The sequence below is a fragment of the Urocampus carinirostris genome, chromosome 10, assembly GCF_059441175.1.
Source record: "Urocampus carinirostris isolate Australia breed hairy pipefish chromosome 10, RoL_Ucar_1.0, whole genome shotgun sequence".
NCBI classification, from domain to species: Eukaryota; Metazoa; Chordata; class Actinopteri; order Syngnathiformes; family Syngnathidae; genus Urocampus; species Urocampus carinirostris.
Window position 1 is genome coordinate 41,177,688 of NC_142358.1, and position 23,205 is coordinate 41,200,892.

Sequence of the window (23,205 nt, forward strand, 5' to 3'; positions counted from 1 at the left end):
ACTTAATCGATTCTCGAACCTGCATTTTCTCCAACAATAGTATGGTCCACAGTGTCAAAAGCAACACTAAGGTCCTGCAGCAGCAAGAGTGATGAAGCGCCGCAGTCCATTGCCAGCAGAACATCATTGGTTACCTTAATCAGGGCTGTCTCAGTAGAGTGGTTAGCCTTGAAAAAAATAAAATATATATACATATATAAAGGCTCTTTGAACTTAGTTGGGCATTCCTGATACATACTTAACAGAGAAAATATTCAATTTTAAAGGATTTAAAGACACCTCAAGCCACTCTTAAAAATTTGTGATTCATAAATTGCATTCAGCCCAAGAAGAATTTTTATTAAAATGTCCACCAAATATACCCGCCCTGACCTACAATGATTTAAAGGTATGTCTCAATAGTTTTGTCTCTATCACATTTCTCTTCCATATTCTAACTTACAAGTCATGATCGAGCACTCTTTACTAACATTTTATAACAGATGTGGGCAAACTATGGCTCGCGGGCCTCACGCGGCCCGTCAGGCTTTTCCATCCGGCCCGCCAAACAAAAAGGATCGAAATAGAATGACGAAAATAAGAACAAATAAGAAAAATAATCATAATAAATCAATTGTGTCCCCATTGCTACTTTTTGTGTCTACAACTAAAATAATACTAGAGCAATACTACAAAATTATTACAAAACTAAAAATTAAATTTACTACTTACAAATAGGGACGTAGTGTATTATTTGGCCTTTATTCTGAAAATAAAAAAAATAGGATAGAAATACTAAAGAAATACTACTTAAGTAATACCATAACACAAAATACGACTACAGAAATTCATCAACAGAAATATCACAATAATATTACAAAGATACGAAATAAATATTATAAAAATATTACAGAAATACATCAAAACCACTGCAAAAATACTTCAAAAATACCACAAAACTAAATATTAAGTTTACTATTTAAAAACAGGGATCTAATATATTATATATGCTTTATTTCCTAAATGAAAAAATACTAAAGAAATACTACTTAAGTAATACTGTTACACAAAATACTACTACAGAAATTCATCAACAGAAATGCAACCACAATAATATTACAAAGATACTAAATAAATATTATAAAAATACTACAGAAATACATCAGAAACCCTGCAAAAATACTACAAAATTACGACAAAACTAAATATTAAATTTACTGTTTAAAAACAGGTACCTACTATATTATATTTGCCTTAATTACGAAATGAAAAAAATACTATCAAAATACTAAAGAAATACTACTTAAGTAATACTATTACACAAAATACTACTACAGAAATTCTTTAACAGAAATACTACCACAATAATATTACAAAGATACTAAATAAATATTTTAAAAATACTACAGAAATACATCAGAAACCCTGCAAAAATACTACAAAATTACTACAAAACCAAAAATTTAATTTACTATTTAAAAACAGGGACATAATATATTATGTCTGCTTTAATTCTGAAATTCAAAAATACTATAGAAATACTAAAGAAATACTACTTAAGTAATACTATTACACAAAATACTACTACAGAAATTCATCAACAGAAATACAACCACAATAATATTACAAAGATACTAAATAAATATTTTAAAAATACTACAGAAATACATCAGAAACCCTGCAAAAATACTACAAAATTACTACAAAACCAAAAATTTAATTTACTATTTAAAAACAGGGACATAATATATTATGTTTGCTTTAATTCTGAAATTCAAAAATACTATAGAAACACTAAAGAAATACTACTTAAGTAATACTAAAACAGAAAATACTATTCCAGAAATTCAACAACAGAAATACAACCACAATAATATTACAAAGATCCGATATAAATATTATAGAAACTATTACAGAAATAAACCAGAAACCCTCCAAAAGTACTACAAAATTACTAAAAAACTAAATATTAAATTAACTATTTAATAACAGGAACCTAATGTATTTTCTTTAATTCCGAAATGAAAAAATACTATCAAAATACTAAAGAAATACTACTTAAGTAAAACTATAGCACAAAATACTACTACAGAAATTTAACAACAGAAGTACAACCACAATAATATTACAAAGATACTAAATAAATATCTAAAAAATACTACAGAAATACAACAGAAAAACTACGAAAATACTAATTTGGAAATGCTTTAAAAACATTTCTACACAAATACTACAAAAATACCACTACAGTGATACTATAATAGCAAATAACCACTGCAGAAATATTTTGACAGAAATTCAGTAAAAATACTCCTACAGATATATTACCACAAAAATACTATAAAAATACAACTACGGTAATACTAGAAAAATACTCCGGATCTACTACAAAGATTCTGTGGATATGCTACAAAAAAAACCATGGAAATACTATAAAATACTACTATCAAAATACGACAGAAATATTACACAAACTACACTATAGTAACTCTAAAAAACTTAAATATCTAATTAAATACTTATTAACGAGGACCTAATACAGTATTTTGCTCTAATTATGAGCGTTTCAGAACCAGTTTGATAGGACTATTTTTATGAAGTACAAATATACAGACGCTGCCCTGCTTACGAATAAATAGGTTCCGGACAATCGTTCGTAAGTTGCTTCAGTGCTATATTTTGTCTGTATAAGGTTTTTATAAGTCTGTTTAAGGATTTTTTTAGTAACCTGTATTGTTTTGTACTACAAAATAAACTTTTCATAAAGTAATATGCTCTTTAAAGATAAATGAAGTTGAGTTTAACTTACTTTTGGAAGATGAGCTTCAAGAGGTCCTCCTCCTTGGTAAAAATAGCCGGAAAAAAGCAATCCAACCGTTTTCTCAACCGCATCAAGCTTTCTTATTCCACTTTCATTTCAAATGAAACGACTCGCCTTTTCTTTACACGTTACACCGTAAGTTGCTTCAGTGCTATGTTTTGTATGTTTAAGGTTTTTTTTTAAGTATGTTTAAGGCTTGTATAAGTAACCTGTATTGTTTTGTACTACAAAATAAACATTTCATAAAATATGCTCTTTAAAGATGAATGAAGTTGAGTTTAACTTACTTTTGGAAGATGAGTTTCAAGAGTTAAGCGACTTCCTCCTCTGAGGTAAAAAGTTGCTGAAAAAAAGCGTTCCGACCATTTCTCAACCGCATCAAGCTTTCTTATTCCACTTTAATTTTAAAAGAAGCGACTTGCCTCTTCTTTACACTTTACACCAAATATACTGAATGGATTGCACGAGTTATTAAACAATAAAAACGTTCTTAGCGCGCTAGAGATACAGTACACGCAATATGTTTACACACGAACAAGGAAGTAGAAGCGGGATTTCTTCTTAAGTTTAACTTACTTTTGGAAGATGCGCTTCAAGAGTTAGGCGACTTCCTCCTCCGTGGTAAAAAGTGGCCGAAAAAAAGCGATCCAACCATATTCTCGACCGCATCGAGCTTCCTTATTCCACTGTCATCTCAAAAGAAACAGTTCTTAGCGTGCTAGAGATACAGTGCAGTGTGTTTACACACGAAATAGGAAGCAGAAGCCAGATTTCTTCTTCGGGTTGGATGCTGGGTGACCTCTCACAGCGCCACACGCCTGGTAGTGGCAGAAAGAAGAACTACAGTAATGTCCTCTACTCGGAAAAAGGTGCACACGATACAAAATCTACCGCAAATTCCGGACTATAGAGCGCACCTGACTATAAGCCGCACTCACCACATTTTAAGAGGAAAACCGATTTTGTACTTACACAAGCCGCACCTGTATATAAGCCGCATGCGCCCACATTGAAAAATGTATCACAAACACAAAATTAACCCAAACCCGACATTAATGTCCTTCATTAAAGTCCACAGTCCAAAAACCACCACATAATGAACGGAAAATGATACCGGTACTTAATGTTTGATGCAGACCTGCAGAGTCCGGGTCCCGTTGAAAGTAATCCAAGGAAAAAAGTGTATATTTCCAAAGGTAAGGGTAGGAAAATATATATATCCACTATTGTCCGCCGCGTCCACAAACATGTCTCACCTTTACTCCACTTCCCGTCAGCCCGCGTTTGCTCCGCCCCTTCTTTCTCATTCGCCCGTGCAAACATATCAGAATAAGTGTCTAAAATAAATACATTACAAAAATATACAGTTGCAAATACATATTATACATGGTTACACATATTTACAAAGAAAGACGGTACACCGAGAGAGTTTTCAAAGCTTTCATAATAATAATTTAACTTTCATCCCAAACGGTGCCTGGAAGCATCCGTAAAAACATGTATATTTATTCATAAATGAGAAAAATTAGATCGGTCTCCAGATTTTTTGACCCCAATGAGGCCCGCGACTCCGAATAGTTGCCCAGCTCTGTTCCATAAGGTAGTCCAGTTTTATCATCATCAGGGTCACCTAACTGCATTGAGCGCTTTTGGGAGTCTGAGGCTGCAGAGAATGAAAATGGGCTCCCTTTTTCCTCAAGTTCCCGTCGTTCTCGTCGTTCCCATTTTCTCTCCGCATGATGACATCACTTCCTCCCAATGTGTTTTCCATTTTCCAATTTCTAGCACAGCTTTACCGCAAATCTTAAATAATGATATATAAACCTCCCTTCCTCCCATTCCTCCCCTTCCTCCCCCCTTCCCACCAAACAGGCTACTGGAGAGCAGACAAGGCCCGGATCTCCAGTGTGTCCCCCGAAGACAGTCCCGTCTTTAAATGTAGCTCCTTACTAACCACGTCCCGAGACCAAAACAGTGAGTGTGTGGACCCGGGTCGGCATCTTCACTGGTTCTGTGCCAATAAGGAATAAAGATAGGCCGAAATTTGCATGCGATGTATTTTGAAATTGACAATCGAGCTCCTTGGCAGTGTTTCTCAACCAGTGTGTGTGCCCTGAAACCGTGTCTAGTGTCCAAAAATAAGAAAAATTATACTTAGTTTGAGCTAAATTTGATGAATTATATGATATTTTGAATTCTGGGGTCTAAAAGGTAGACCACTGACGTGTGGGAGAGCTATAACTTGGCTAACGGTCGAAGAAAATTCAGGCAAAGACTTGTTTAGTTTTTAACAACTGCAGCTGGTGGGTTGGGGAAGGACAATTTACTCGCTTTCTGCTCGCCGGTCCCACTCACACTGAGTCTCCCCCCATCTGCCTCTGTGTTTTATTGAAATCACAAGACATGGAAAAGTACTGGTATGTTGAGACAAAAGACCAAAGACCACCCTTTGGAAAGGTACCACCTTCAAACAAAGACAGGAATACTAGGAGACGCCAAAAGGAACAACAAACTGATTAGCAATACACACCTTGAGCAAATACGTTTAAGCCTACTTTACATTTATGATCACATGGAAAAAGGATCTGCTACGCAGGTACTACAATACTTCAGGTGTAGTTGTAGTGACTACTAACAATAGGGCAACAGTAGCTCTGGAGGTAAAGCAGCTGTGTTGGGACCAGGACTCAAGTCAAGCCCCTTTTATTTGAGACACCCTTGATCACAAAATGTCTCAATAAAAAGACTAAACAAATTAGTTTAATACATGAATATCGTGGGCAGCACGGCGGCGCAGTGGTTAGCGCGTGTGCGGCACAGTTCTGAGGTCGTGGGAACCTCCTGGTGCGTTCAAATCCAGCTCCCGGCCTTACTGTGCGGAGTTTGTATGTTCTCCCCGTGCTTGCGTGGGTTTCCTCCGGGCACTCCGGTTTCCTCCCACATTTCAAAAACATGCATTTCAGTTGAATTGGTAGGTCTAAATTGTCCCTAGGTGTGACTGAGCGAGTGAGTTGTCTGTCCCCGTGTGCCCTGCGATTGGCTGGCAAGCAGTTCAGGGTGTCCCCTGCCCACTGCCCGATGATTGCTGGGATGGGCTCCAGCATCCCCGCGACCCTACTGAGGATAAGCGGTGCAGCTGATGAGAGATGACATGAATATCGTTTCTTCTATTCGTTTAATTCATTACTTATAAAATAATATATGAATTCTTTAACGGATTATTTTAATATCCATGAAGCCGATGAACTGGATTTTATTTGAATTTCTAAAATAACAACTCGTTGTCAGGACCAGAACGGAGACAGGACCCACTTGAATTACATTTCTCTCAGTTTTATTAGAAGAAAGGAAAGGGTTGCACCCACGATCCGGTGATCGCTGGATGCGGGAAGCAAGTCGCTCTGAACGCGGAAGTGGGACTTCGTGGCGAGCAATGGCGGTGTCGGGAACTGTGGGGTCTAAATCGAGAGAGCTATTTACAAGTTGCTAACGCTAAAAAAGATACACCAGGCATTCGACTTGTTACAACTGCCAGTTGGAGAGGGGCAGGGGCCAGGAGAGGAGGAACTTACATGTCCATCTCCTTGGTCGCGCTCCTAACTCTGGGGGGCCCTTCCCCCACCAAACTGCATTTATCTAGGCAGAACAAAGACAGAGAAATAAAGAAACGCCCCTTTGGGCGGTACCAATATTTGAAACAGAAACGTGACACCATCTGGTTTAGAGATACACACTTTTTGGGGAAGTATCCTGAGCCCACCTTACAGGAACGGGAAAAAAACGGGTCAGTCGCCGGGGCAGGAGAGCAAAAAACGTGGTCCGAATCAGAAACGAGTCAAAAGCCAGGAGAGGAGAGCAGACGTGGTCAGGATCAAAAAACGGGTCGAAGTTGGAAACAGACGGAAGCAAAAGCAGGTGGGAGTCAGGGTCGAAAAAGCTTGCCTAGAGTACACTAGGTTCGCAGACGGACTGACAACAGGTGACAGAAAGGCGTGGGTTTCAATAGTGACAGGGAGCCAGTTAGAGTCTGAAGCAGTTGGGGCCAAAGGAGCGGGCACAGGTGCATCACATTTTCTAGAAAATCACAATGACCCAGCACCGGCGAGCACTTTCACTAGGGAGCACTACGTTGACGACCCCTGCTCTGGAGTATAAGTCACGATTGATGCGAAGCCTGAACTTTGAGATTTATTCAATGAAAAAACATCATAAAAGGTTGAGAAACACTGTTTTCCGTCACTGTTTTGATGAAACGTTAAGCTAATGTTCCGTTCTGGTCCCGACCCAGCATCGTTCTCCCTGGGCTGGGCGGCCTTCATGTGCATCAGCCCTAATGTGAAGGAGGAGGGAGCCATGAAAGAGGACACGGGGACACAGGACACTCCCTACACTGAGGTCAGTCTTAGCTCGAATACAGGTAAGATCTTAAAGGGATAACCAAATTTTAAAACGAGCAAAATGTGAGACAATACCACATGTTTTTTGCATAGTCTCCATATATACTTTATCGGTATATTCCAAATTTTTTCCGAGATAATGTATTTTGAAGACAGCCTGTCTTCGACTCTGACTTCCTAAACTGTTTTCAGAGTAACACCGGCACCCTAGCAAGCCAGTCACCCTAATGGTTTATGTTGTTATTAATCAAAAAGCTTTTTAGTGTTTTAAGCCAAGTTTTGGTAGTTTTTGTGGGGAATTCCTAGGCATTGTGTGGCAGTTGTGAGCAGTAATGGTACAAAATACGCCAAGCAGCCCAAAACGGGCGAACTGGCAAAAATAACACACAGAAAGCTAACTAGGACTAACCTGGCCGGGATATGGCAGCCTAGCCACAAAACCTGGCTTAAAACACTCAAAAACTCACCACATAAACCAATAGGGTGACTGGCTTGCTAGGGTGCCGGTTTTAGACAGATTGTCTTCAAAATGCATTAGCTTGATTTAGAATTTAGGTACAGAGGGCTAATCGGGACCTATTGGCAGATAATCGAAAGTCTGGCTGACCAAAAACATGCAGTAAGCAGCCAGACTACCAGGGAACCAGCAACAAAAACCAAATACAGGAAGGAACATGAACCATCTATCTAACAAACATGAACCTATAGATAGATGGTTCATGTTTGTTGCTGTATTTGTTTTTTGTTGTTGCTTCCCTGGTGGAGAGCAAGGCAAAGAAAGGGGGGCAGGAGACCGAAAGGTCTCGCAAACCCTAGTTATAGGGTCACAAAATGTGAGAGGAAGTGGAAGTAAAGCCACTGAGTGGAAGAAAGAGATGATGACTAAAAGGAAGGTTGATGTGCTAGCCTTGAGTGAAACAAACATGAACCAAAAATGACACCTGGATTTTACAGTCTTGTTCAACTTAGATTTCGTTACAAAAGACTGACTTTGATGCATTATCATACAGTACATCACCTCTCCTCCTCCCGAGTCTTCTCACGTAAAGTTTTAAGTTTGGTTTTGCAATTTGGTTTTGGAATTGGTTTATTTTGGTGTGCAGGACACCCTGGTGGAGCAGCTAGAACTGTGCGTGGACTATCTGTGGAAGTCGGAGAGGCACGAGCTCATCGCCGACATCAACAAACCGGTCATTGTGGTTTTTGAGAAGAGGAGAGACTTTAAGGTAGAGTTCAAATGGAGGGTAACGATTTAATGGCAGTGAGGTATATGGCAAAAACGTTGGGATTTTGTCTTCTGTAAAGAGAAGTCAAACATTTACAACTCTTTCACTATGTCTAAAATTACATGGTTGCTGGGGTTTGGCGCTGTAAACTGGTCATCTCCTAATGGCCACTTTTGGAATTGCCACGACATACTTTTAGGAATAAAATACAATGTTTAATTTTTCAGATTGTGTTTAAATTTGACAAGGTAACAGGTAAGACTCCAAGGTATCGTCTCACCTGTTTTATAGCTAAAATGCCGGTGCATTGGATTGGAATTTTAGGCCGATTTTACAGGATTATTAAAGGGTTAACTTGTTTGCGGTGTTTATTTTTTCCTAGCTGTTACTTTTTTCTTTTTGTTCTATATTTACTTTTTTTTCACTTTGTTTCTTTCCCTTCTTTTTTTTTGGCTTTTTAAAAAATGTTTCCTTCTTTTTTTATTCAAATGACAATGACATATTGGCTAGCCAATACAATTCTCAACTTAACTGTATTCATTGTTACGATGTGTATTCAAATTATGTGCGTAATGAAACTCGGGATCCATTTTTACGTGCCATTATCACTCACAAGTTTGCACAATCACTGATTGTCTTCTGGAAAAAGAAGTCAAACATTTACAACTCTTTCACTATGTCTAAAAAAGGCTAAAGTATATTACATGATTGTGGGGGTTTTAGAGCTGTAAACTGGTCATCTCCAAATGGCCACCTTAGGAATTGCTATGACATACCTTTAGGAAGAAAATACAATATTTGTTTTTTCAGATTGTGTTTAAATTTGACAAGGTAACAGGTAAGACTCCAAGCTATCGTCTCACCTGTTTTATAGCTAAAATGCCGGTGCATTGGATTGGAATTTTAGGCCGATTTTACAGGATTATTAAAGGGTTAACGTGTTTGTCTCCTTCCTGCAGAGGCTTTCCGAACTGTACTACGACATCCATCGCTCTTACCTGAAGGTGACAGAGGTGGTAAATTCGGAGAAACGGCTATTCGGACGTTACTACCGCGTGGCTTTCTATGGGCAGGTGAGGGATTATTGCTACCGTATCCTAAATTTCAGTACAAGTATGCAAACCATACATTTTTTACAATAGACCCCCAGGATACGATATTAATCTGTTCTGAGGTGAGAATCGTACTGTTTTGGTCTGTTAATGTCTCCTGTAGTAACCTATGGTAATCACATAATGCACTCCGAACACCCTGGTACCCAGGTAAAAATATTAAACATTAGGAACAAAATACGATAAGTAATTACTACTAATATTGCAATATATGTGTAAATGATTAACATCATAAATACATATAAATGATGTATTTTTACCCTTTATTTGGTGTGATGTGACTTGAGGTGGTACAATGGAGTAGTGGGTGGATGCAGAGGAAAGTGAAGATGGTGGATTAAAATTGGACACACATACACACACGCAGGCGAACGACTCAGGCAGGCAGACGGACGACTCGGGCAGGCAGACGGACGACTCTGGTAGGCAGACGGATGACTTGGGCAGGCAGACGGACGATTTGGGCAGGCAGACGGACGAGCCCGGCAGGCAGACTGGCAGGCCGATGGGCGATTCTGGCAGGCAGGTCAGGCAGGCGGACGGACGAGTCAGGCAGGCGGACGGACAAGTCAGGCAGGCGGACGAGTCATACAGGTGGACAGGCGAACCAGGCAAGCAGACAGGCATGGCAGACAGGCCAACGTGCGTGGCGGAGAGGCCGACGTGCGCGGCGGAGAGGCCGACAAGCGCGACGGAGAGGCCGACAGGTGCGGCAGAGAGGCCAACGGGTGCGGCAGAGAGGCCAACGGGTGCGACAGAGAGGCCAACGGGTGCGGCAGAGAGGCCAACGGGTGCGACAGAGAGGCCGACGGGTGCGGCAGAGAGGCCGACGGGTGCGGCAGAGAGGCCGACGGGTGCGGCAGAGAGGCTGACTGGGACCTCCGACAGATCGGCGCAAAAGTTTCCTGGAAAACCCATTGGAGATACAACAATTCCCATGGAGGGCGAGTCCGTGGACCGAATGGGCGGGAAACGCGACAGCACGGCAGGAGGAGTGCCCCTGGGAGGCAGTGCCGTTGCCGATATCTGACGCAACAGGGGCTCAGTAAGCTGAGCTCATTGCTCCATTTGACGCCCCATGATCTGTTCACGTTGCTGGAAAAGCAGCTGAAGGGCAGTGACGTCAATCGACAGTCGCCGGACCTCGCCCTCCGTCCGGTGCAACTGCTGCAGGGCGAAGGGGGTTTCCAGCTCTCCCCAATTCGCCCTTGTGTAAGCGTTCGCTGGGTCAATTTTTTGGTCAGTCCTTATTGTCATGAATCGCAGTGGATTAGAACCCAAATGCGTGACGTTTCTCACACAAAGCTTTTATTTTACGGGAAATGGGGAGTCATGCACGTTAGGCAGCAGTGTGGCGTGGAATAACAGGAAACCAGAGGTCGACACATATTGCCTGAGCAGATATCAGACGGATGGGGTGGATACCGGACAGGGAGGGACAGACAGGATTGATATCAAAACAAGGTATCGAAATTAAACCGAACAAACCAGACGGGAACGAAACTGGAAACAGATATTAAACAGGTCCAAAAACGGGAACAATACCGGACAGGAAATACCAACTGTCAGGAGGACCAGAACAGAGTAGGAGACCCCAGAGCATTCGTTACAAGTCTTTTATTTGGGGAAGCGTACAGGGTTAGCGGGAGACGCGATGACCGTCGAACGTCAGCAGCAACGCCGTGAAGACAACTTTGGAACACGTAGCCAATCGTAGCGTGGGACGGAAGCAGGTCAGGTTTACCGGGACTGGAGAGAAGATCGTAGCGTGGGACGGAAGCAGGTCGAGTTTACCGGGACTGGAGAGAAGATCGTAGCGTGGGACGGAAGCAGGTCGGATCCGAGGCAGACAGGCAGAATCAGGTAAACAAGAAGGCACAGGTAATCGGGAGAGTCATACGGGGTACAGAAGTATCCTCAGACCAAGAGGTCTCCGCGTAGCGTGCCTAAAAAGGGATCATAAACCAATCAGGGAGCGCATTCCACCGCGTCAGATGATTACCCCAGGTGGCTCCATTTAGGTAATCATGACACCAACAGCAAACAGGAACGAGTCAAAACCCACGTCTTGCGGGGCTGAGGTTCGTCGACGGACTGACCAAAGGTGATTGAGAGCACTGAGCTTAAATAGAAGCGCCACACGGGCGGGGCCAATTGGGCGCCATGGCAACCGTGACATAAACACCAGTATTTACTGAATGTCCGCTAAGTCAACTGGAACTGCTTCAATCTAGATTGAAAACACACTTCTATTCTGTCAAAACTCTGTAACCAGGGGGTCTATTGTAAATGATACAAAACAGCCCAAAAATGGTGAAAATTTACAAAACAAAGACCAGAAATATGGTGTAAAGCAGGGGTGTCAAACTCATTTTAACTCGGGGGCCACACGATAGAACAAATATTCCGTGGGGGGCCGGATTAGTAGATTAAAGAGAAAGAAAAAGAGAGATAAATAAAGAGGGAGGGAAAAGAAGGCGGGACAAAGAAAAAAAAAAGAGAGAGGGAGAGAGCATGAGAAACAAAAGATAAAAAGTCATGAGAGAGGGGGACAAGAAAGGGAGAGGAAGAAAGAAATCCAAAGAGAAATAGAAAGACAGAAGGAGAGAATAGAGAAAAGAAAGCGCAAAGGGTAGGAAGAGAGAAAGAAAAAAGAGAGAAAAGGAAAAAAGGAAGTTAGAGCAAAAGTGGTTAAAAGACACAGAGAGAAAGAGACATAGAGCAACCAAGGTAGAGAAAAAGAGAGACACAGAGAGTGAGAGACAGAGACAGAGAGTGGGAGAAAGGGGGTGGAAAAGAGAGAGAGAAACACAAGAGATAAAAAGAGGTGTGAGGGGGGGTAAAGAAAAGGAGAGGAAGAAAGAAATCCAAAGCGAAATAGAAAGACAGAAGGAGAGAAAAGAGAAAAGAAAGCACGAAGGGTAGGAAGAGAGAAAGAGAAAAGAGAAAAGGAAGTTAGAGCAAAAGAGGTTAAAAGACACAGAGAGAGAAAGAGACAAAGAGCAACCAAGGAAGAGAAAAAGAGAGACACAGAGAGTGAGAGACAGAGACAGAGAGTGGGAGAAAGGGGGTGGAAAAGAGAGAGAGAAACACAAGAGATAAAAAGTCGTGAGAGAGGGGGAAAAGAAAAGGAGAGGAAGAAAGAAATCCAAAGAGAAATAGAAAGACAGAAGGAGAGAAAAGAGAAAAGAAAGCATGAAGGGTAGGAAGAGAGAAAGAGAAAAGAGAGAAAAGGAAAAAAGGAAGTTAGAGCAAAGGAGGTTAAAAGACACAGAGAGAGAGAGAGAGAGAGAGACAGCGACAGAGACAGAGAAAGAGAAAAAGAGAGAGAGAGATAGAGAGAGAGATAAACAAATACAAGTACAGTGTCTTTGTTCGAGGCACCTGGCTTTGGCAACATCAACCTGCAGCTTGTTTTTCTCTTGCGCTTCTCTGAGTGTTGTCTCGCGGGCCGGATTCAATCCCTTAGTGGGCCTGATCTGGCCCGCGGGCCGCCTTTTTGACACCTGTGGTGTAAAGAATAGCAGAATGTTATTCCTTGATATAAAGTCAATCTTTCTATTTTCTCTTTTCTTCCTTTTATTTTGATTATTATTCTATGTCAAGATTGCGGTAAGTGTTGTGATATTTTTTCTCTGTATGCTAACAGTTTTTATCCTCTCCTCTCCGTTTGCCACTATTAACTCTCTCTAAACTTACCCGTGTTGGGCATGTTACTTTCAAAAAGTATATTTTTTAAGAGTTGCTCACTGCCCCTTCAAAACGTAACTGAGTCTATAGTAAAAGTAACTAGTTACCAACAAAAGTAACCATTTATGTTACTTAACTTCCTCCCCTCTCTCTCTCCCTCTCTCTATTATCCCCTCTCTCAACCCCTCTCTCTCTGTCCATGATAGCTAACACTTTTTAGATGAATTCGTGTTTGAAGACCACTGAAAAAAATCAAATTTGCCTAAATTAGATGTTTGATAGCGCTCTTGTCCGTGATTTTACAATAGGGCGTTCTCGATTGTGTGACGTCATCACGCACGCAGCACACTCTTTTGTAGTATTTTAGTTGGCTGCCATGTTAAGTAGAATAAAAACCGTGTTCACGTTTGAGTTCTATCGGTGAATAAATATGGCGAAAAGCTACAAGAAGACTTCACACTCTGAAATAGCCTTAACATGTTTTCTACTAGGCAAAGTAACCCATCGTTTTGGATCATAATGAAACGGTGAACAGAAGAATTACAGTAAAATTCAGACTATATAGTGCACCTGATTATAAGCTACACCTAGTACATTTTTAGAGGTTTTGCACATACATAAGCCGCACCTGACTATAAACTACAATGGCCCACATTGAAAGATGAGATAATAACAAAGAAAGACAAGAGTTTCAATAACGTTTGATGAACAAATAGGTGTTTTTACGATGTCACCAGTCACTGAAATACGTCATGTCACGTATCATTCTAAAGCTTAAACTCTTGGGATTCAAGATATGGCCATTAAAATATACTCATCAGTGAAATATCACCATCATTCTGAAACAAGACACACGAAAAAACAGAATGAGAACCCAATCGCGTAACGTTACTCACAATTTATTGGGAAGAGGAAGAATGCGCGCGCACTCGATCCGGGGATCGATGGTCGCGGAAGTCGATAGAAATCGGAACGAGGGAATGGTCAAAAACAAAAGGATGGGGTCGAAAATAAAACAGGATCAAAACCACGGGCAAAAACAGAGATTCAGAGGACTTGGCATACCACACAGAGTTTAACAGGAGTCTTCCAGACGCTCTGACAACCAGGCAGCAATCTGTCAACGCGTTTCAGCTGGTGCCAGTGGGCGGGGCCAATTGGGCGCCGTGGCAACCGTGACAGAACCTGGCGCCACACGGCGGGGACCAATTGGGCGCCATGGCAACCATGACACCCCTGGCCGTCCATAGAATCCTCCTGTGTAATATACTTGCTCCAAAGCACATGACAATGCCGACGGATGAAAAAAAAAATCCGCCTAAAAGCATGTCTACTTCATTGGAGGATCCTTGTAGTAAACCATTTGTTTTGCTCCAAAACTCCCCTTTAAAAAGAAACAAACTCATAGTATTATTCTGATTATGGTAGTTAGCCCCTCCCCTTTTGATTGACACCTTTTTCATACTAGTTTTATTCATGAACAAAACACAAAGTTACATTAAACCTGTGTCTTCCTTGACACATATATTTCATCTGTCTCATTCTTACCCTTACTACTCGGGCACCCCCATCTGCCGTTGAAAAAAATGCATAAATTTAGGCGCATCATTGCATAAGCCGCGGCTTATAATCCGAATTTTACGGTATTTAGATTATCCATTTCCATTGTTATTTATAACTACTTTATTCCCAACACTAGAAGAAGCCGACATTTCCACACAGGGGCAGATTTAATTTCATTAACAATTTAACTACCTTCTCCTGGCCCACATCTCACCGCAAGATGGTGTGCCGGCTCCTCCCATGGGCGTGCGAAGGAACTCCAACGTGGAGCGTTTTTACGTCATCAGGGCCTTGCTCTCAAAACAACGCCTGCCGTCCTCCGTCAGAGTCCTGTTATCAAAATTCCCTAGTCAAAATATTCTGCATTTGGAACAGCGTGACCTGTCATTGAACTAAAGCCCAGTCAGTGAATTTCTTGCATTAAACACAATGAATGTAACTTGTATTCAATCGTATAAAATCCTTTATAGTCAAAGGTATAAAATCCTTTACCTCCTAAACAGGAAGTTGTGATAAATAAACCGCTTCGAGATTTAGACTTCAAGACTGTTTTCTATATTTTTCACGGTCAGGGTTTCTTCGAGGAAGAGGAGAGCAAGGAGTTCATCTACAAGGAGCCAAAGTTGACCGGGTTGTCCGAAATCTCGCAGAGGTTGCTGAAGCTCTACTCCGACAAATTTGGTGCCGATAACGTCAAAATGATCCAGGACTCAAATAAGGTCAGTGATGGGATTGTTAAGGGGGTTCGTACGGGTGCTTGAAACCCTTGAAAATGTTGGAATTTGAATTTTGTGTTTTCAAGGTCAGGAAAATGCTTGAAATTTGGCTGAAGTTCCTGGAAATTGTTGCCATTGTTATGATTCTTGACAGTCTGACCGCGCATTAAATAAACAGAAATGAGAGAAAAGTGCGTGAAAATGACGCCAACACGCCTGCTCTGTCTTGGCTTTTTCATGTGAAGCGCCCCCTACTGGTCGCACCCAAGAGGACAGCTCTATTTAGAAAACCGACTCCTCCGGCTCCCAAACATCTCAGATTTTTTGTTGTGGATAAATTAAAAATAGTAATAAAACATCAAAAGCACCAAATTAATTAGTAATTACCAATTTTAAATGTTTTGGAGGAGATCCCCAAAAAACACATTTAAATAAAAATATTATATTAAAATAATATAATATTAAATATTAAAATAATATAAAATATTATAAAATTACTGACAAAAATCATGTACACAATATAATATAAAATATTATATCAAAATAAATAAATATTATATTAAAATAAATATTAAAATAAAAATAAAATAAAAACACATTTAAATTAAAATATAATATTAAATACTAAAATAATATAACATATGATAAAATTACTGACAAAAATAATGTACACAATATAATATGAAATATTATATCAAAATAAATAAATATTATATTAAAGTAAATATTAGAATAAAAATAAAATAAAAGCACATTTAAATTAAAATATTATAATATTAAATAATAAAATAATATAACATATGAAATTACTGACAAAAATAATCTACACAATATAATATAAAATATTATATCAAAATAAATAAATATTATATTAAAATAAATATTAAAATAAAAATAAAATAAAAACACATTTAAAATAAAATATTATAATATTAAATAATAATAAAAATATTATAAAATTACTAACAAAAATCATGTACACAATATAATATAAAATATTATATCAAAATAAATAAATATTATACTTAAATAAATATTCAAATAAATATTAAAATTAAATTAAAATGAAAACAGATCTACAAATTAATGTTTTAAATACAAAACATTGATAGCTTTTTACACACTGAATATATTTCAAGTCTGAAAAAAAAACCCTGAAAATGCGAATCAATAAAATAAAAATTAAGAATATTAGCTCTTCAGCGCAAAAATATCAATTAAAATGATTCATCCAAAAAGCAAAAGATCAGAAGTCTCAAAGAGTGAAAGATCGAATGCAATCAATATCTTTGAAATGAGTTCATCAACAAGATGGCGGACAGTTCTGATAAAAATATTCTACTGTTCTCATATATTTTTTAATGCATCATTACCCAACACCTATAAAGCCTTTTCTCTGTTTGTAAACATATGTGACTTATCAAAGCTGTGCGTGGATTGTTGAAGCAGAATGCCAGAATTCGTATCAGTTCACAGCAGTCCATTAACATAAAAACATCGTAAATCATAGATAGAAAATAGTCCAAATAATATGCGTAGCCAAGCTGCACGTGCATTGTTAAAGCAGAATGGCAGAATTCGTGTCAGTTTACCGCAGTCCATTAACATAAAAAAATCGTAAATCATAGATAGAAAATAGCCCAAATAATATGCGTAGCCAAGCTGCACGTGCATTGTTAAAGCAGAATGGCAGAATTCGTGTCAGTTTACAGCAGTCCATTAACATAAAAAAATCGTAAATCATAGATAGAAAATAGCCCAAATAATATGCGTAGCCAAGCTGCACGTGCATTGTTAAAGCAGAATGGCAGAATTCGTGTCAGTTTACAGCAGTCCATTAACATAAAAACATCGTAAATCATATATTGAAAATAGCACAAATAATATGCGTAGCCAAGCTGCACGTGCATTGTTGAAGCAGAATGGCAGAATTCGTGTCAGTTTACCGCAGTCCATTAACATAAAAAAATCGTAAATCATAGATTGAATATAGCACAAATAATATGCGTAGCCAAGCTGCACATGCATTGTTGAAGCAGAATGGCAGAATTCGTGTCAGTTTACAGCAGTCCATTAACATAAAAAAATCGTAAATCATAGATTAAAAATAGCACGAATAATATGCGTAGCCAAGCTGCACGTGCATTGTTGAAGCAGAATGGCAGAATTCGTGTCAGTTTACCGCAGTCCATTAACATAAAAAAATCGTAAATCATAGACAGAAAATAGCCCAAATAATATGCGTAGCCAAGCTGCACGTGCATTGTTGAAGCAGAATGGCAGAATTCGTGTCAGTTTACAGCAGTCCATTAACAAAAAAAAATCGTAAATCATAGATTGAAAATAGCACAAATAATATGCGTAGCCAAGCCGCACGTGCATTGTTGAAGCAGAATGGCAGAATTCGTGTCAGTTTACAGCAGTCCATTAACAAAAAAAAATCGTAAATCATAGATTGAAAATAGCACAAATAATATGCGTAGCCAAGCCGCACGTGCATTGTTGAAGCAGAATGGCAGAATTCGTGTCAGTTTACAGCAGTCCATTAACAAAAAAAAATCGTAAATCATAGATTGTAATAAATGTAATTAATCCATTCTGCGTTCTTATTCGGAGTTATCCAGATAAATATCGATTCTAATCCAGACTTAATTTCATTCCTAACTTTAAATTCCTCTGGAATTCCTCTCGGTTGTCCGATGGTATCTAGCTATACACGTCCACCCGGAATATATGTTCTCTTTACTGCGGCCAATTGTCAACAAAAATATGTCATTTAATTACTTTTTCCCCTTTTCATTTCTTCCTTTCCTCACTTGTATGTCCCTCCCTTCTCTTTTCCTCAACGCCTACTTTCTTTTCCCCTTTTTACCGTCCTTTACTAACTTTTATCTTTCTGTATTTGTAACTTCCTTACTTGCTCTGCCAACAATCCATTTTCTACATAACTTTCCCTTCTCCTACGCCCTCTAACACATGCTTTTTAGCCCACTAGTTTAATGGGAAATTGACATATAACCATCTCACTTATTTATTTATTTATCTATTCATTTATTTATTTTTTATTTTTCTTCCCAAACCAATTCAATCTACTATCTTAGCTTCACCTACTTAATGTGAAAATGACGTGCATTGATCTACAATGTTTCCTCCTACTCATTTGTATTCCACTCAATGAATATTTCCTCCATATTCAATGAAAAGAAAGAATTTACTCACGCTTTTCCACTACTTTCGTATAACAATGCTTTTCATTCTCAAATTACTCCATTCCAATTCACTCTATTGGATTTTTCCTCGTCTTCACATTCCTTAATTTTCCAATTTCGAACTGAAAACCGGAATAGGTTAACTTTTTTCTTTTCGTTATTATTCTATCCTTTCTTGGTGTTATTCTGGCATTAACATAATCTAAATCACCTAAAATAACCAAACATAATTTTTCTAGACTTTTCACTTCTAAATTCATCGTTTTCCAACTGAACAAACATTTATTTTCTGGGAACTCCATAGGCTCTCGGACGTTATGTTGCACACCCTTAGCGTTAAAACGATTTCTAAAAAAAACGAACGTTTTCGATTCCTAACGAGACGTGCTATCGGTTCTATCTAAAACAATACATTTTAAACCGTCTTCCTCTTTAAAAACGTTTTTCTCGTCTCAATGAGTACTGTATTGTTCCCTTTTTCCTTTTCCTTCGATATTTTTCTGTTAATCCTTTCAGTTACGTGGGCCGATTAAACGCTGGACAACCATATAGACAAGAAAGATAAGAATACAGGAAAGAATACAAACACTTACAACATTGAACAAACATAAAACATAAAACAAGACAGATGGCCCACAAAAATTTAAGTTATTTAGTCAAATTAAGTCAGTGTACATTGAGGCCATGCGCCTACACAACTACCGAAAAAATTTGTATGCACTTTTTATTTGCATTTTCTTTTGATTTTCAACGTGTTATCTTGCTGTTGGCCATTCCCCTCGAGGCAGATGACCAGGATAGATTGTTAAATTGTCAATTTAACCCAAGAAAAGACGTTTTTATTTTTATGATTCATTCTTTGTTCTGCCTTTTATAAAAATCATAACCTATATATGATCTCAAAGTGAATGATTTTGCCAAAAATGAAAAATACCATCCCAAAATGTTCTCAATGTGGGCGATTTGCTAATGGTGAATGGTTATCTTAATTGATTTTTGTTAATCAATTTGACAAACATTGTAAATTTTGTAATATTACAACATTTCTTCTGTGTAATATTTTTCTATCCGTCCAAATTTCGTAATTTGAATCTCAAAAAACAGTTATATGGAGAGCTTATTCAGAAGACAATTTTTCATCAATTTCGGAAAAAACTAGGTTTTAACTTATTTTTACGGAATGTCTCAACTTCCCCCCTGAGTTAAAACCTAAGTTCACAATCTATGTCTCTCTTCCGTCTGACTCATCCCATAATACTCGGAATTACAGTAATTCAACTTGTCTTCTATCGCAATTGCACTATTTATACACGTCCTTCTACTCAATCAAGGAAGCAAGGTTTAGGGCGCTCTGAGGAGAGGGATGACTGAGTATGGGCGCCAAGAGTGGACCGAGAGAGTGATCGTGGCCACTGTGTTGTGCGGTGCAGAGACGATTCAGTTTTATTAAGACGACAGCAGTGTGCGTGTGTGTGTGTTGTCGTATCGATACTAATAACTAAATGGAGTGGAATGGAACTATGATGACTATAACATGAAACCAAACGAGACGTCACGCTCTATAGAGAATTTATCGACCTATTTCATCATCGCCTACAATCAGCACAAAATTTTTTCCAACATTCTGCTTCTTGAAAAGAACCTAAAAAGAAATCCGTCATTAAAAGCGCAATAAACCACCAGTCCATCGTCCCAAAAACAATGGTTCTAAGTCAAGGGTGGGCAAACTTTTGGCGTCACGAGCCTGGGGACACACCCAGTTTTTCTCATTTACAGTTATGATGTTATATTTCATTGTATTTATTTCATGTTTATCTATTTTGTGTATATGTATGAACCCCTACTGAACACCAGCATACCTTCAGGGCAATTGCAGTTGATTCAACAAGGTTCGTTTGCTTTCGGAACGGACTAATCCCGTTTCAATCCAATTGATTCAAATTGATAATGTGTTTCGATTTACAATAGTTTCATCATTCCATATTTACTGCTAGAACCAATTAAACTTATAAGTAGAGGTACAACTGTGTCATTGTAGCTGTGCACGTATGTAGTATTTCTGTCATGTCCAGCATGGTCGCCGTGGCGACCGTCTAATTTGCGAGTGTCCTTCTTAAGGGCTTGCCCGTTCTGAGTAAAAGCCTGTTTTATGAGTATTCCTAGTCTGAGTTCCTGTTTGCCTGTAAGCCAGTTGCTGTTTTGTTTATTCCCTAAGCGTTGGACAATTTTGCTGAATAGAAGTAACTGGTCGTTAAGCGATTGAGTTCTGGTCCGGTCTGCACTTAACTCAACCATTCCTGCAGTAGTAACTTATAATATTTACAAAATAAGATTCTGTAATATTTTCGAAGTCTGTTGTAGTATTTTTGAAGGATTTTTTTAGTAGCGCTAGTATTAATGCTGTTGTAGTTTTGTAGCAGTATTCTTGCAGAATTTCTGTAGTTGGTCTTTTTAGAATTATAGCCGTACCATATACTATGTCACGGTTTTCAAGCTCTATATTCCGTTTTCTAGTAATTTCATAGAATTTCTGTAGTAGGATTTACATTATTGTAATATTTTACCATCCCATTTCTTGTTCTCCTTTGGTTTACTGCACATGAATGGCTGGATTAAACCCTAGAGGTTTAATTCTGACCCAATTGTGGAAAAATGTATTTGATAATGTAACTTCCGGCGCCGTCACGAATGGCAGCCACTCCAGCAGCTCTCGTGTTATTTTCGCTACTTTTGTGATTTATTTATTTGTTTATTTATTTTTGCTTCTTTATCAGTGCCTTGCAACACTTGGATTACTTTCTATCCTATGGATATGGGTTTCAACTCGCAAAAATACGTACATTAAAAAACACCACCTACATTGGACATTACCGAATCTTACTGCAATATGTATTCTGTGTAGCACTATTTAGTTACTCTATATAACATGCTAAAGTGGGCATTTGCACGTCACACTGGGTATTTGTATATTGTATTCTTTCGGCTTTATTATTGTATTGTTCTCAGCTCAGGGATGCTGCTGGAAATGTGAATTTCCCTTAGGGGATGAGTAAAGTATCTATCTATCTATCTATCTGATTAATTCGTTCACCCCTGTGCCCAGCATCTTTTTCTATAATACAATTTTATGCATTGCGTGGTACGTATCTTCTTATTCTAAAGCAAAACAACATGTTATGTCTATGTTTATTTGCCTTCAATTAGATATTGATCCTTTTAATTTCCTTTTATTTTTATAGCTTATCTATAAAAATACTGTTATATGTTTTGCACAATGCTGACAACTTTTTTGCACTACAATGACTATTTTTAGACCAAATGCATATTACACAAACCTCAACTGTATGTAACATTTTAAATGCACATTCTTGTGTAAATATTGTATTAATTATAACTATAACCTTATCTTTTCCGATCCTTTACCTAACTCTGAAGATAGAGTGTCATGCCAAATTTAATTGTCAGTTACAATATGTGAACCCGTTTTGTAACTATGTCCGTAAAGGTATATTCCATTCCATCATAAATGGTCTGGATTTATATAGTGCTTTTCAAGACCCTGGGGAACTCCAAAAACACTACCTAATGTGTTGTTTTTCATACTTTTGTCTCAAGTTTTTCATACCCAATTTTCAGCAAATTATCCTTATTTAAATAACTTACGTTGTATGTTTGTCTTAGTGTTTCTTTTTCCTTTTCTTTCGGAATTAAAGCAAAACAATATACTAGGTTAACTTTTTTGTGGAATTCAGGGGCACTTAGAGTCTCGTTAAGTTTTATCGTGCTTACGTACTGAGATGTTTTAGTAAATTAGCCAGTTTATTCAATTTCTAAATTTTTCTCTAAATTTAAGTACTAGTAGACATTAATTATCTTAGTTTAATTAATTTCCATTCATTTCCCATGCAGTTATATTTTTAAATCACCATGATATGTCTCGAAATCCACTAATCCGTTATTTTTAATTCCTTTAATCCTTTTCCAGGATTGATCAATCTTTTTCTCAAAATGCTCTTTTCCATAGACAATGTTTCATTTTAACTTAACCAAACCATAAGTCAGCTATTGTTTCACATTTATTAATCATTTGTCGAACGTAACACTCATTCTAAAAAATTCAGTGTGGAATCAATTGTCCTAAAAAACTGCCAACTCGAACTCAATGTCAAAAATTTCTAATTGTCTTTTCATCCCTCTGTAATCATAACCTCTTATTGTTGATTCGATATAAAGCAATACCTACTTGTCACTCATGAATTATCTTGTTGAATCGTATTTATTTTATATTATTATCATAATCTTTTATTCCGCCCAACAATCTTTGTTTTTACGCAATTGTCTTAGTTCCCTTTGTTTTTCTTTTTTCTTTTCTTTTTAAAAGAAATATTTCATTCAGTGACTGAAATAGCTTCAGCTACGTTATTAATGATTTCTAGTCTCGAATTTTCTTCCCTGTGATAATATGTCGTCATTTTCAAACTTCTTTCAATTT

General features: G+C 38.1%; 1 protein-coding gene across 1 annotated transcript in view; it reads left to right on the top strand.

Moving 5' to 3' along the window:
* The window catches only part of dock10 (dedicator of cytokinesis 10), a 163,097-nt gene that overhangs the window by 123,471 nt on the left and 16,421 nt on the right, over positions 1-23,205 (top strand). The window contains exons 46-50 of the mRNA XM_088345771.1: positions 4,673-4,774; positions 7,089-7,195; positions 8,301-8,423; positions 9,383-9,496; positions 15,361-15,507. Of these exons, the coding sequence (XP_088201897.1) occupies positions 4,673-4,774; positions 7,089-7,195; positions 8,301-8,423; positions 9,383-9,496; positions 15,361-15,507 (593 nt within the window). The remainder of the gene's footprint in view (positions 1-4,672; positions 4,775-7,088; positions 7,196-8,300; positions 8,424-9,382; positions 9,497-15,360; positions 15,508-23,205) is intronic.